This window comes from Anas platyrhynchos, chromosome 3 (assembly GCF_047663525.1).
Source record: "Anas platyrhynchos isolate ZD024472 breed Pekin duck chromosome 3, IASCAAS_PekinDuck_T2T, whole genome shotgun sequence".
Classification (NCBI taxonomy): domain Eukaryota; kingdom Metazoa; phylum Chordata; class Aves; order Anseriformes; family Anatidae; genus Anas; species Anas platyrhynchos.
This window is the reverse complement of record NC_092589.1, coordinates 51,848,790-51,861,471: the sequence shown is the minus strand read 5'-3', so window position 1 is coordinate 51,861,471 and position 12,682 is coordinate 51,848,790. Positions and strand designations below refer to the sequence as shown.

General features: G+C 38.0%; 1 protein-coding gene across 3 annotated transcripts in view; it reads right to left on the bottom strand.

Moving 5' to 3' along the window:
• GRM1 (glutamate metabotropic receptor 1) overlaps window positions 1–12,682 on the bottom strand; it is a 184,646-nt gene that overhangs the window by 29,761 nt on the left and 142,203 nt on the right. For all 3 annotated transcript variants that reach the window (XM_072035894.1, XM_072035895.1, XM_072035893.1), the window contains exons 6-8: window positions 9,890–10,058; window positions 8,141–8,267; window positions 2,089–3,019 (exon numbers count right to left, since the gene is read on the bottom strand). In XM_072035894.1, the coding sequence (XP_071891995.1) occupies window positions 2,089–3,019; window positions 8,141–8,267; window positions 9,890–10,058 (1,227 nt within the window). The remainder of the gene's footprint in view (window positions 1–2,088; window positions 3,020–8,140; window positions 8,268–9,889; window positions 10,059–12,682) is intronic.

The window sequence follows — 12,682 nt, the reverse complement described above, 5'->3', positions numbered from 1 at the left end:
ACATCACCACACTCAGGGATCTGACTTATTGAAGGAAAACTAAAAAATAAATCCAAATTTCAATAGGAAAATAAAAACATTTAAAATCAGTCTGCAGGCCATTCCTGTTGGCATTAAGCATGTTTCAGTTCTTTCAAACCCTGTTTTAGGAAGGACCTTAACACACATTTTAGTTAGCTACGTGCTTGCAAAGCTCTAACACATTCTACCTTTTCCTTCTTGGTTTCCTCAGTGGCTCCCAGTTCTGTGCCTGTCAGCACAATGTCTTTAGAAACTTTGCAATAGTTAGGAGCTAAAATATCCTCCAAAACCCTAAAATGACCTTTTGTACTTCTTCGTGACCATGTATGGAGAGGTATGCTGTCCTTCCTCATAAGCAAGCCTAGCATGCCCCTACCTCTGTGTTGGTTTAGGTGAGGAATATAGCAGTAACTGTGCAAGAGGTTTAGATCAGAGATTGACATTTTGCTTTGTAAAACAGCTGGCTGCTTGACCTGAGACTAAAAAGCAAAATTCATAGTAACTAGGTTGAGAAGAGTACCGTAAAACTCTGTATTGGCTTTCTGTCTCTGTTCCATTCACTGGGGCTCATCAGAGGCCAAGAAATGCTTATAAAAATTATGCAACAAAGAATTTGATAAAAAGCTCAGGAAAGCTCCATTGTTTTATGAAGGTGACGATGCTTAGGGGAAGCTGTTTTTTCAAGTAGAAGAAATCTTTTCTTATATTGTGAACTGTATTTGAAATTTACTAGATTTAGATATTTTTAAGCAGAGGGTGGTTTTATTATTATTATTATTATTATTATTATTATTATTATTGTTTGTTTGTTTTTGTTTTTGTTTGTTTGTTTGTTTTCAGGAAGGTAAAAGAACAGTGAGGACTCCGTGGCACACTGAGTTGCATATTTGGGTTATTTATGTCTCCGTTCATTTTTTTTCCAACCCCTTTTCTGGTAACAAAATAAAATGTACTGAAGTAGCATAAAGGAGAAGTTAATTACAGCATCAGTTCTGTATGGTATTACCTTCATCCTTATCCTTTTCATCTCCAGGACATATGAAAACAGTTCTTATGCAAACGTAATCAAAACCAATACTCAAGTGACTCAGAGAAACCTACAGATCCTAAAGAGATGGAAATTAACCAAATTTTAATTCTCTCAGGAAACTCTCTGGTTCTTCGTTATTTTGATAAGTTTTTTCAAATTGTGACAAAAATAATCTAAGCTTATGTCTAGCCCCATGGTGCTTCTTTAAAGATTAAGAAGCAATAAGATAATAAAGATTGCAAACATTCTGACAGCTGCTCAGAGGGAGATGATGTTTAAAGTTCTCTCTCCCCCTCTGCTGCAGCATGGTTGTTTTTATTCTTTAACAAGGAGAATAACAGGCTCAACAGATGTGGATGCAAGCTCGTGTTCACCTTCAGTTGACCTCTACAAATTTTCACACCAACACTGGGTTTGGGAACATGGACAAGTTTACACTGCTGATGATTAAGAGACTTGTTCATAATTCTGAATATTAAATAGAGCACAGGCATAGTATGAAGGGTGCTTTTGGATGACAATCATGAGGACTGTAACAAAACACTACCTTACAAACTAATGTTCAAACCCCAACTTTCACACAGATCCCAATGGTCTCAGACAAGTACATGTGATTTACAACCACTCAGACACAGATTTCTGCTCCCCTTTCCCAAAAGGCTACGTTTGTACTTCAGTTTGGAGAGTAATGCAGAGCATCTGCTCATAGGGGTTTGTGACCCCTGTCTCATGAAGAGAGATGGGAGAAGATGGAATTGGAACTTGGTTACTCTGCAGCGTAACCCGCCTGAGTCACCCCAGAGGTAGAAGGGGTTGTGTACAGGGCTGCCTTTAGAGCAGGAGAGAAAATGAGAAGCAACATGTCAACATCCATCTAAGATTTAGATCTAAAGGATCATTTCTACCTTTTCTGCTACATGTGAGATGAAAAAACTTTACATACCTTACTATTCAGCAAACTATGGTCAACCAAGAGAGGATGGCAAAGAGAGGGACATAAAATACAGATAGATCTGTACCTGCAGTCAATCACTTACTTTGGATTTCCAGCCCCTGGTTTCTTTCTCCGGAATATGTTGAGGAAAGTGTTGGACTTGCAAGGTGCCTTGCCGTCCCCGACATGCATACGCACCACGTCTGAGGTGGTGAAGGCACTGCGGACATTCCTTTCGGGCTTGGCTATGATGATGTACATCTTAGGAGTGAACATGCACCCCAGGGCCACTGTCACACTCAGGCTCACTGCGAAACAAGTGGTGATAATCTTGTAGTTGCTCCCAAAATAGATAGGCACAAAGGCCAGCCAGATGATACAAGTGGTGTACATGGTGAATGCAATGTACTTGGCCTCATTGAAATTGGCAGGCACATTGCGAGTCTTGAAGGCATAGTATGTGCAGCTCATGATGAGGAGTCCATTGTAGCCCACAGGAGCCACAACTCCTAGGTTGCTGGTGTTGCAGATAAGGTAAACTTCCTTAATACTGGGGTAGGAGAGGATGGGCATCGGGGGCTCCAGGATGATCAGTGTGACCACCAGTGTCAGCTGCACACTGATCAAAATGGAGGCAATGACCACTTGGGCCCACGCACTCATGAAACGTGGCTTGCGGGTACAGATCTTCTTTTTGCTGCCTGCCAGAATGCGTGCAATGCGGTTGGTTTTGGTCACAAGGGCAGAATAACACATGGCAGAGGAGAGACCCACCAGAAGGCGCTGGAGGTAGCAGGATGTTGTGGTGGGTTTAGCTATAAGGGTGAAAGGGCAGACGTAACCCAGAAAGATGCCAGCAAGGATTATGTAGCAGAGCTCCCGGCTGGAGGATTTGACAACAGGGGTGTCCCTGTAGAGCACAAAGATAAGGGTGACAAACATGGTGACCAGGATCCCCAGGCAGGAAAAGACCACAGCCACAATAGACTCTATATTGCTCCACTGGAGGTACTTTACAGGGATGGGTTCACAGCCTGCAGTGTACAGAAAAGAAACAGAGTGTTAGAAAAGTATCTGCTTGAAGAAATCACATTTTTTTTTCTGGCTTCTAATATAATCTAAATATTAGCTTATGCCTATGTGCCATCGATTATTAAAACCATTTTACAAATGGCTGAACTGCAGCATGAAAAGGTTTAGATGAAATATGCTCAAAAACATAGCCATCAATTTTGGGTGACCCAAACATTTGCTTATGATGCTACAAAGGGAAATGAGATTTAGAAAATATCTTCTTATCCATGTTGGAAGGACTGCTGACAAGCCCAGCAAATCAAAGGCAGAACCCAACACCATCGCTTCATTTCAGCATGGATGGGATTATTTAAAGTCAGAATGGCAGCTTTTTAACCTCTTCAGATTAATTTATTTTAATCTGCATCAAAACAAGAATAAAAACCCGCTACATTTTTCTGAGGTGATTTTATAAAGAAAATAGAGTATTTAAATATCTTACAGGCAGAAAAATCATAAATCCAAAGTCATAATGGAACTGCACCATGGATACCATACCTTCTCATATATTTCTGCTTCTTTTCTTTTTTTCCTTAACATTACCTTATTTTCACTTTTTCTAACCCTCTGCTCTTTGTTTTTCATCTACACTCCTTTCATCAGCTCTATTAAATAATGTAATTCATTTCTTATGGAAAAGTCAAACCCACAAAACCTCTCTGCCTTTAGAAAATAAATGGAAAAGGAGTCCTTTATGACTAGTACAGATGTGCAAGTATAAGTATCAGTTAAAATGGTGCTTAACTGTCAGAGCTCTCTCCCACAGCTCTCACCACATAAAGGAATCTGTGCTGGAGATATAATATCATCAGAAAATATTACATAGCAAATAAAATCCTTTATGTTAATGGGATGTTGAGGTTGGGAAGCTGAGCTACTCTGAACTTTCATTCTGGCATTTCCTGATTTCTGTTCTTGACTTAGCAGTGTTAACATGTTTTATGGTTATTTTCTGAAGTTTAAAATAAAACCAGAATGAACAAGAGATCAGTACCTCCATGAGCCATTGGCAGAGCTGGGGATGTCAAGCCACCAGACTAAAGGTGGTGGTATTTACCTCGCAAGAGAAACACTTTTTAACTCGGTTTCATTGCTGAATCTTAGCAAGTGTCCCAGTATTGTGATGAGCAAGAGTCATGCTCAGCCTTTTTCTCTTCAATATGGAGTATATCTTCAGAAATCATCCTGTATGAGCTAAGAGCTTCTGAGGCCCAGAATTCTGTCCAATCTGAATGTATATTCCACATGTTGACAAAAATTTACCAATACTTATAACAAAATGTAAACTCCTCCCTTCTAAATACAGAATAAGTAAGCAGAGGTATGGATCAAGGCTGAGCAAACAGAGTTTTGCTGTAACCCCACCATGAGAAAGAAAAAAGTTTTTTTTTGTTTAAATTAAAAAAAAAAAAAAAAGAGTAAGCCTGAGGCAAAGTCCTGACATGGAAAATTTCTGCACGAACTTTTAATGTCTTCCAATGTCATACGAACTGAAACAATGCCTTATAATTCTGTACTCGTTTTATCTAAGAGTGCCAGGTTGACTTAACTACAGGTAATGCTATCGTCTGTAACATCAAAAACAACAGGAATAATAGTGTGTGCATCTGGGTGTCTTATTTTATAAAGGAAAGGGATTCTCTTTTGCTCAGAAAGATCTGTTCAAGACTCAGATGGGTGAGGAAAAACTATTCTTCCAATCAGTATGTTTCTGGTGAAATGTAATTAATAAAAAGCTTTTTATTAGAAGTAGGAGCCTCTGGCCATTAGCTGCAGCAGCCCTGAGCAGGAATTAGCTATTATTTTCATTTAATAGTGGACTAACAGTCAGAAGCTACTGTTCTTTGATTAATACATGCAGAGCTCTTTTCTTAAACCAGAAGAAGGTCTGTGGTTGCTGGAAGGCTTCAGTTTTAATGTGTGTTTTAAACTTAGCAACATAAGCCATACTCATATTATTCTATCTTAACGTGTTTGAAAACTTTGCCCTGATTCAGCATGTAGGTAAGTCTATTGATCGCTTTAAGCTTATCCTGTGCAAGGTTTTAGAAACCTGTTTTGTTATATCAGTGCAATTCCTGCGCACTGTCAAGCCCCAAGAGCCACATATGCTACAAACATTGCAAAAAACAGCCTGCACTGCTTATATCAGCAAACAGTTGTTGGTTGTCAGCATCTGTGAAGGTGGGTCGTTTCCCAGCTAAGAGACAGTAGGCTCAGGAAGCTTGTCAAGATAGGGGGAGGATGCTCAGGAAACAGTGTACTTACAAGTTGCATACATGAAATAAAAATAAAATAACAAAAATAATAATAATAATGATTTAAAAAGAGAGAGAATCATTGGCAAAAACTTCACAGTTAAAAGTTTCTAGTAAAAAGCTTTTTGGTAGTTTTCATCTTCTATTGCACTTTAACCATGAGTCATTTCCCAGAGCAGAAGGCTAATCAATTTTTCTTTTCAAAATTTTATTTTTATATTATGTTCATACTTCAAGGCCAATAAGACACTCCTAGATATTTTCTGAGGTCATTAACACATCCCAGGTAGCTGATAGCCCCAAACCTTTGTAACTCGTTTCATAATAGGTCTATAAAACTTCTTCTCTTATCTTGTTTTAGTGCTTGTTTAAAATGGAGAAAAGTGGGTTTACTAGCTTGACATTCATTGCTCTTATACAACTTCTATTACTATAAAAGATCTCTCTTCTTCTTTGCACAAGACCTTAAGACACTAGTTTTAGTGATGATTTCAGATCAGTTTAAATGTACAGTTTACATCATTTATGGTGAGAAATTTCTTTGTGCCTGCTGACTCCACTTCACTGAATGCATATTTAGCAGATGTAATCTAAAAAATATTTTATATTTAAAACTAACATTTAAACCTCTGGAAAGGGTTGCTGAGCAGCAGAGACTGATTTCAAATGGAGAAAATGAACATCTTGAAAAGTCTTAGGAAATAGGTTAGTATGCAATCCATGTTTCTTAAAAGGACTAAGGATTTTAAAACCTCCATCTGTGATGGAAAATAAGACTAAAATTGCACATGTGTAGCATTTATGACTTAAGGTAAAGGGAAAAACAATCTGGAATGCGAGATGTTAACGTCTGTGTCTAGATGCTACAGTGACTGGCAGGGTATGAATACAACACACAAAACCAAATTATAAAAACATATTTGATGGGGGAAATACTGGCAAGGAAAAAGAATTTCATACTAAATATCACCAACAGTGACTCAAGCAAAGCCCAAAAGTCAGAGTTTGTCTAGCTCAATTTCCCTTTCTGTAACCCTGATATAAGGGTTAAAGAATCTTTCTCCTCGATTAGAAGGAATGAAGAAGCTGTACAGAAACAGACTGCCATTTTGATGTTCTCTAGGAAATCAGTCGATGGCTATGGTGTCATTTGACTGATGCCACTGATTTTAGAATAGCAGCAGCCCAGTCTCCTTGCTGAGAAGAAACACAAATCAGCAGGTCACTTACTGATTTCATTAAAAGTTAATAGATTGCAACATGCCCCTGAGATTTTTTCCAGCACTCATGCTTTCTTCAACTCCTTTCGGCAGTGTCTGTCATTTTGACATGCCCCCTTTTGAGCTATTTTGGGCAGCTAGTAGCACTGAACCATATTCGCTCAAGTGCACATTGATCTCTCACTATGTTCTTGTTCTGCCTTATTGATTAAAAAGAAGTCCTAGTTTTCTTCCCTGAATAGTAGATACAAACAATTCTGTGAACCTCCAAGAATGTGGTTCTCTGTGGATATCTGCTTTAATATTAGCAGACATTGGTATCCCAGAAAGTGGGGGTTGAATCTGAGCTTTTCCAGTGATCAGGACATTTATAAAGGATGTTGTAGATTTTCTAGTGTCTAGAAAAACAATATGTTTTTCCACAACTGGGGCCCTTATGGAGGTGTTTATTAAAAATTCCTCTTCTTTCAACCCATTTACATGAAACTTAAAGGAACCGAATGATCGTTGAGATCTCTGTATCCTGATAAATATGTTTGAAATAGGTTCTGTTGCACACCACAGAAAAAGAGGGAAGGAGACTGTTGGAGTCAGAGGTATGGGGTACAGACACACATATGGGAACTTGGAGAGCTCCCAAAAGAAAACCCCTGAAAGTTCACTTGGCTTCAGTGACTAGCTATGTGTTTGGTGCTGTGGAAACATCCAGTTGCCCCCCAGTTATATTGAAGGACCATGATATGATAAGTTGTATAGTTGATCGTCAGCTAGGTAGTGAAATCGTTTCTCTGACTATACTCTGCTGAATACTGGCAGCAAAATTTTGCAGATGCAGCATGAGGCAAGGTCTTTCATAGATACAAAGTAAACCCCAAGGTCAAGGTGGTGCTTCTGAATGCATTATGTGTATTGTCTTGAGGTAATAGTTACTGTAAAGCCCAGAGCAGGTGTGAGCAGTTGACCTTGATAGGTAGAAAAGATCAGAAGGATGCCATAGCATACAACTCATTCAAAGCATATTCACAGGGGAGACAAAGTCTAATTTTCCCTTTCCAAATTTTCCCTTTCTTCTGCCAGCCTTTTTTAAGATTTTGTTGATGTTCCTTTTGCTGGTGGATGTAGAAAGAATGATCTTTATACAAAAGGAAATTCTGATAATTACTGCAAGCCTAGAAATCCCAAATAAATTATTACTAATTGCAAGATAGAACAAGAGGAAAGAGTATCATGCCAAACTGACAAAGATGCACCGAGCTCTTGTGATATTCACTGCTAAAATTGCAGCAAATACTGCTAAGTTCATTGGTAGTTTTAGCAGCTTTATTAATGCTTTTGCTACCTAAAGGGGAGGAACAGACAAAATATGTTATTTCTTCTTGGTAAAATTTCACTGTCTTTATTTTCACTGCTGTTGAACTGAACCAAAACATGTAGCACCTTTCACCCTAACCTACACTGGGATGTGTGCTTAAATATGTCCCTTTACTATCTTTGCATACTATCACCTTACTCTCCACCACATGCCCTGTTCTCGTTGAACAGGTCACTTAATTCTCGTTGTGCCCTGTCAAATGGGAATGCATTTGGAGGGACACATCCCTACCTGTCAGTTCAGCATTCGGCCACCAGCCAAGCTCACAGGCTTTACAGGTGAATTCATCCTGAACAAATTCATTCTCCTTGCAAGCAGTGCAAATCCAGCAGCAGCTCACTTCTCCTTTCCTGATCACCTGTAATGCAAAACATATCCTCAGCAATGAGCCTCTATAAGAGAACACAGAACCCCCCACAGCAAACAGGCACCACCTGCATTGTTTAAATGACAGGATTCCTGCATATGGGACATTGCAAACAATTAAAAAATGTGTCCTGGATTTATGTTTACCCCTTTGTATTAAAAATTGTGCTTACAAGTTCAAAGATAATCTCTTAGGACAATTTATTTATTTATTTTCCTGAATTGGAAGTGCAAAACCATTTTCCCTTTTAGTACAGTGTCACAGTAAGTGTTATATTTTCAATAAAACTTGAGAAGAGGTTTAGTCTGAGAGATGACTCAGGTTGGGACAAAGTCCTTCAGCTCACACTTAATATCTGTTGAATAGTAAAAAGCAGTAAACAAAGTCAAATATTAGAAAGAAGACTGATTCATGCATTTACATGTATATTTTATAATATTATTTAATATATTTTATATATTATTTAATATATTTTATATATTATGTATATATTATATATATATACACACACACAAGCACAAGCACATAATTTCTAATTTACAATAAAAATTGTAAATTAGATTCTGTCTCTGTCAGAAAGGAAGAATCCAGCCTTCTCTCCAGAATCTTCCTATCCATCTATATGCAGAGCTAAGAAAAATACAAAATGTTTTTGTTTTTTTTTTTTTATTGAATGATGTATATATATTTTTGGTTAGCATTTCCTCCGGCATTCTGTGGAAAGAGTCCAATAGACTTCAATGGGAGATGAAGCTGGCATTTTGTATGCATGTTGTTTACATATACACACATACACAAACTGCACAATCTCAAAAACAGAAAAGATATTTTGGAGGGCAGTAAATACCAGTACTGTTTCCCCTCCAAGACTGCTGGAGTATGTCACTAAGCCTTTGCCAAATCATCAATCATCTATGGCTCATAGTAGCAATATACAATTTAAAAGCTGCAGATATGTTTATTAAGTGAAATTAGAAAGGAGAATCTTTTTTAAGGTGATATTCCTGAATGGGCTTCTTGATATTTTAAACTTACTGTGTCCATAGCATTTTAATAGTGGTAAAACATGTCTTTATGTCATCCAGATATGGCAGGTGGCAAAGTACTTGTAGCTTGATACAAGTGCTACTGTTTGGTAAACAAAGAGTGATTTCATTTGTTTTTCCATACCTCCTGTTGTGAACATGAGATATAAATGTGCTTTTTAATTATTATTTTTTTTCTCACAGGTGCTATTTTTGGAACAAATTACTGGATTCCCATGGGTTACATTATTTTAAGGCCCCTGAGTGAATCCCAGCCACTGATCAGTGTAGGCAATGACTAAGTGAAAATCTTGTTCTTTCTCACATAAAGTGAAATTTAATTCAAATCTTGTCATACTGAAATATTCTGCATCAATGGCAATTTTAGAAAGCATGGGCCTTTATATGGGATTTTAAGAATAAAATGTTGATCTAGGAGTCTTTCTATAATTTCGGCTTTCCTGCAGAAAAGAATGTTCTAAGTAACACCCTCTGTTTCCCTTGGCTTGAAAGAAGATTGCTTGGATTTAGTGAAAAAGCACTGCCTGGTTATTCACATTTCTATGGAACAAAGGATCTGATGCAAACCTTAATTTGCCCCTTCAAGCAAGGCTCGCTGCACACTGATCGGACCATCCCACTCTTGTTCATCTGAATCCTGTAGTCATCAATGTTGAGCACACCCTCGTGCCAGGTTCCGATGAGGACATAGTCATAGCGGTTGGGCTCTATGTACTGCAGGTTCATGATGTCATACCTGAAAGGGAAAAAATAGGAAGCTAGTCACTGACCTGCGATAGAAAGGATAAAACTCCCTATGGACTAGGGTTTCACATTGTCAGCAAATACTGTGAGATTTGCAGTAAAATCATGGTAAATAACAATTCTGATTGTCACATAATTACTGATCGACTGCCCCATTCACATAAAACTGTGCGTAAAAAGTTGTGTGTCCAGGAAGAACTGTATACCAAAGAAAGCAAGCTCTGCTGAAGATTCACATACATGTATAAGCACTGTTTGGATGATGTGCAGTCTGGCCATTTTTCAGAACTTTAACATACACTTGGTGCCTACATATAGGTTGGTTGCAGTATTGCTTCTGCTGAGAACCGTGAAGTAATCATCCAGTATAAATATTTGAACTAACTAAACTGGTATGCCATAAGTTAACTGTAAGCACTAGTTCACTATTTTCCTTACCTAACTCAGTGAAACTGTCAGGAAAAGTTAGCAGCCCAGAAACAATATTTACTTCCTCACCCTAGGCATACAGCATAGAACTTCCCAAGGCTAATATAAAAGAACCATAAAACACTGTTACAAAAGCATGCAATTTCCCTACTTCCATCATTGTCCTCCATGTGATGTACCTGATGTGTGCACATCCCTTACTGCTAAGTGTTTGTCTCCTTCTTTTACCTACAGAATGTGCCTTGTGCAAAGCAGTAATTAACTATGGTAATTTCATAATAGGAAATAAGCAAGAATGGGAGAATGAATAGTGGAGAGAAGGGAAAAAAAAAAAAAAGAAAAAAAAAAAGAGGATGGACCTACAGGCTGGCCTCTTCAGACGAGAAGGTAGGTGACAGGTATGTGTGGGAGGGCTTTAGAAAAAGAGGATTGCAAACCAGAAATCAGTATTGGTGCTGAAAATAACAAAGCGTCTTCTGTTTTACAAGCCCAGGAATTAGTTACTACCTTGTTTTTCTCTACTGGATTGTCTCAGTCTCTGGACAGAAAATTCTTTAGGTAATAATGAGGGTTGCTAATCTGTATGCACACTAGGAATGAAAGGCAAGAAAAACATGAGCTGTAAATAAAACCAGGATTCTTGTTTGCGGGCAAAGTGGGAGAAATATCTTTTCCTTTATTGAGATTCAAAAACGCAAAATTTCAACTCTGCAGTTCACAGAGGAAAGGTGCTCAAACTACTCTCTAGATGCCTAGTTTTGGTAATTGAATCTTTGAGATCTCTCTAGTGAAAGATAGCTTAATGAAGTGCTTACTTACAACTGTATTTAGATCTCATTCTTGCCAATGTGCATGCTCAGACGATGTCAGTGCCACTGCATGGCTCCACTGAACCATGTAGGAAATGGGACTCTTGCCATTGACTTCAATGGAGCTCCAAGCAGGTGCTTAAAAAGCAGCTCTATAGCTCCATGGTTATCACCTGGGTCTTAACTGAGGAGTTGCTATGGAAAGGGGTTAATTTCAAAGTCACCAGGAAACAATTCCTTCTCATTTCACATCTCTTACAAAGGAATAACATAAAAAGTCATTCTTTTTTTCAGCATTATGAAGAGTCAGAATAGCAAGAAGCAGTAACAGCAGGGCACTTTATAATGTAGATTCAACAAACAGGAGTAAAATTGAGCAGGGGTGTACATGCTTCTTGCTAGCAAGCAGAACCTAATTGTTTTTTAGTGTGATGTTGAATTAGACCAATACAAAATCAGTTAAAATGGGCTGGAAAATGAATTCAGGAAGGGGAATAAAAGATTACTAAAACTTCATATTTCCTTAATGGAACTTTCTAGCCTACACAGATTGTTTTATTTTTTGCAAAAATATATTATAAGGCACAAATGGGCATTAATTTAATATCATTCAAGAGCTGGCAAATTCAGGAATATGATTTTATTTTAGGTTGGAAGCCATTCTTATGTTTTCCTATAACACTGTTCCCTTTTCTATCAGTTAACCATCAAAGAATAAAGTATGCAGTCTAAAAGATCTTAACACAGTCTTGCATATGACAAGATGTAGTACAATACTTGCAGCTTTGATATGCAGCTTGAATTTTAAGTGGAAAAATGTGATCTAACAAATATACTCGGCATGGAGGCATGCATAAGTTCTTTATCCTTTCCTTCTTTTCTTAAATGAAAAATTCCATCTTTGAGTAAGGACAAATTCAGTGCTTCAGTAACTCCCTGTCACCATTCCTCCAGCTACACATATACAACTTTAACACTTTGGGGCTGCGTCCAAGCTACAAATGATTATCCCAAAATAAGTGAATTTGACAAGAGTTGTGAAGCTCCAAGAAAGTGAGGACTGTGGAGGCAGCTGGAAGCCACACGCATACAGCAGCATTTACAGAAGCTATGAAAACATTCTGCACATAAGAAAATAAAACTTTATTTTAATGTAAGGATAAGCTCTAATGTATATTTGGAAATGTTATGACCAAGTCATTGAGGTCATATGAACAAGTTACTTGTGAGCCAAACTGTGATCCAGCTGGTCACAGACACACTCATACCCTGAGGTAAGTGCTGATTAGCCTGAAATAGCTGAAGTTACCTTTCTCCACAGCTGTAACACAGAGCTGGCAGTAAGTTCGGTATCCTGGAAGGGAGAATGGCAAACAAG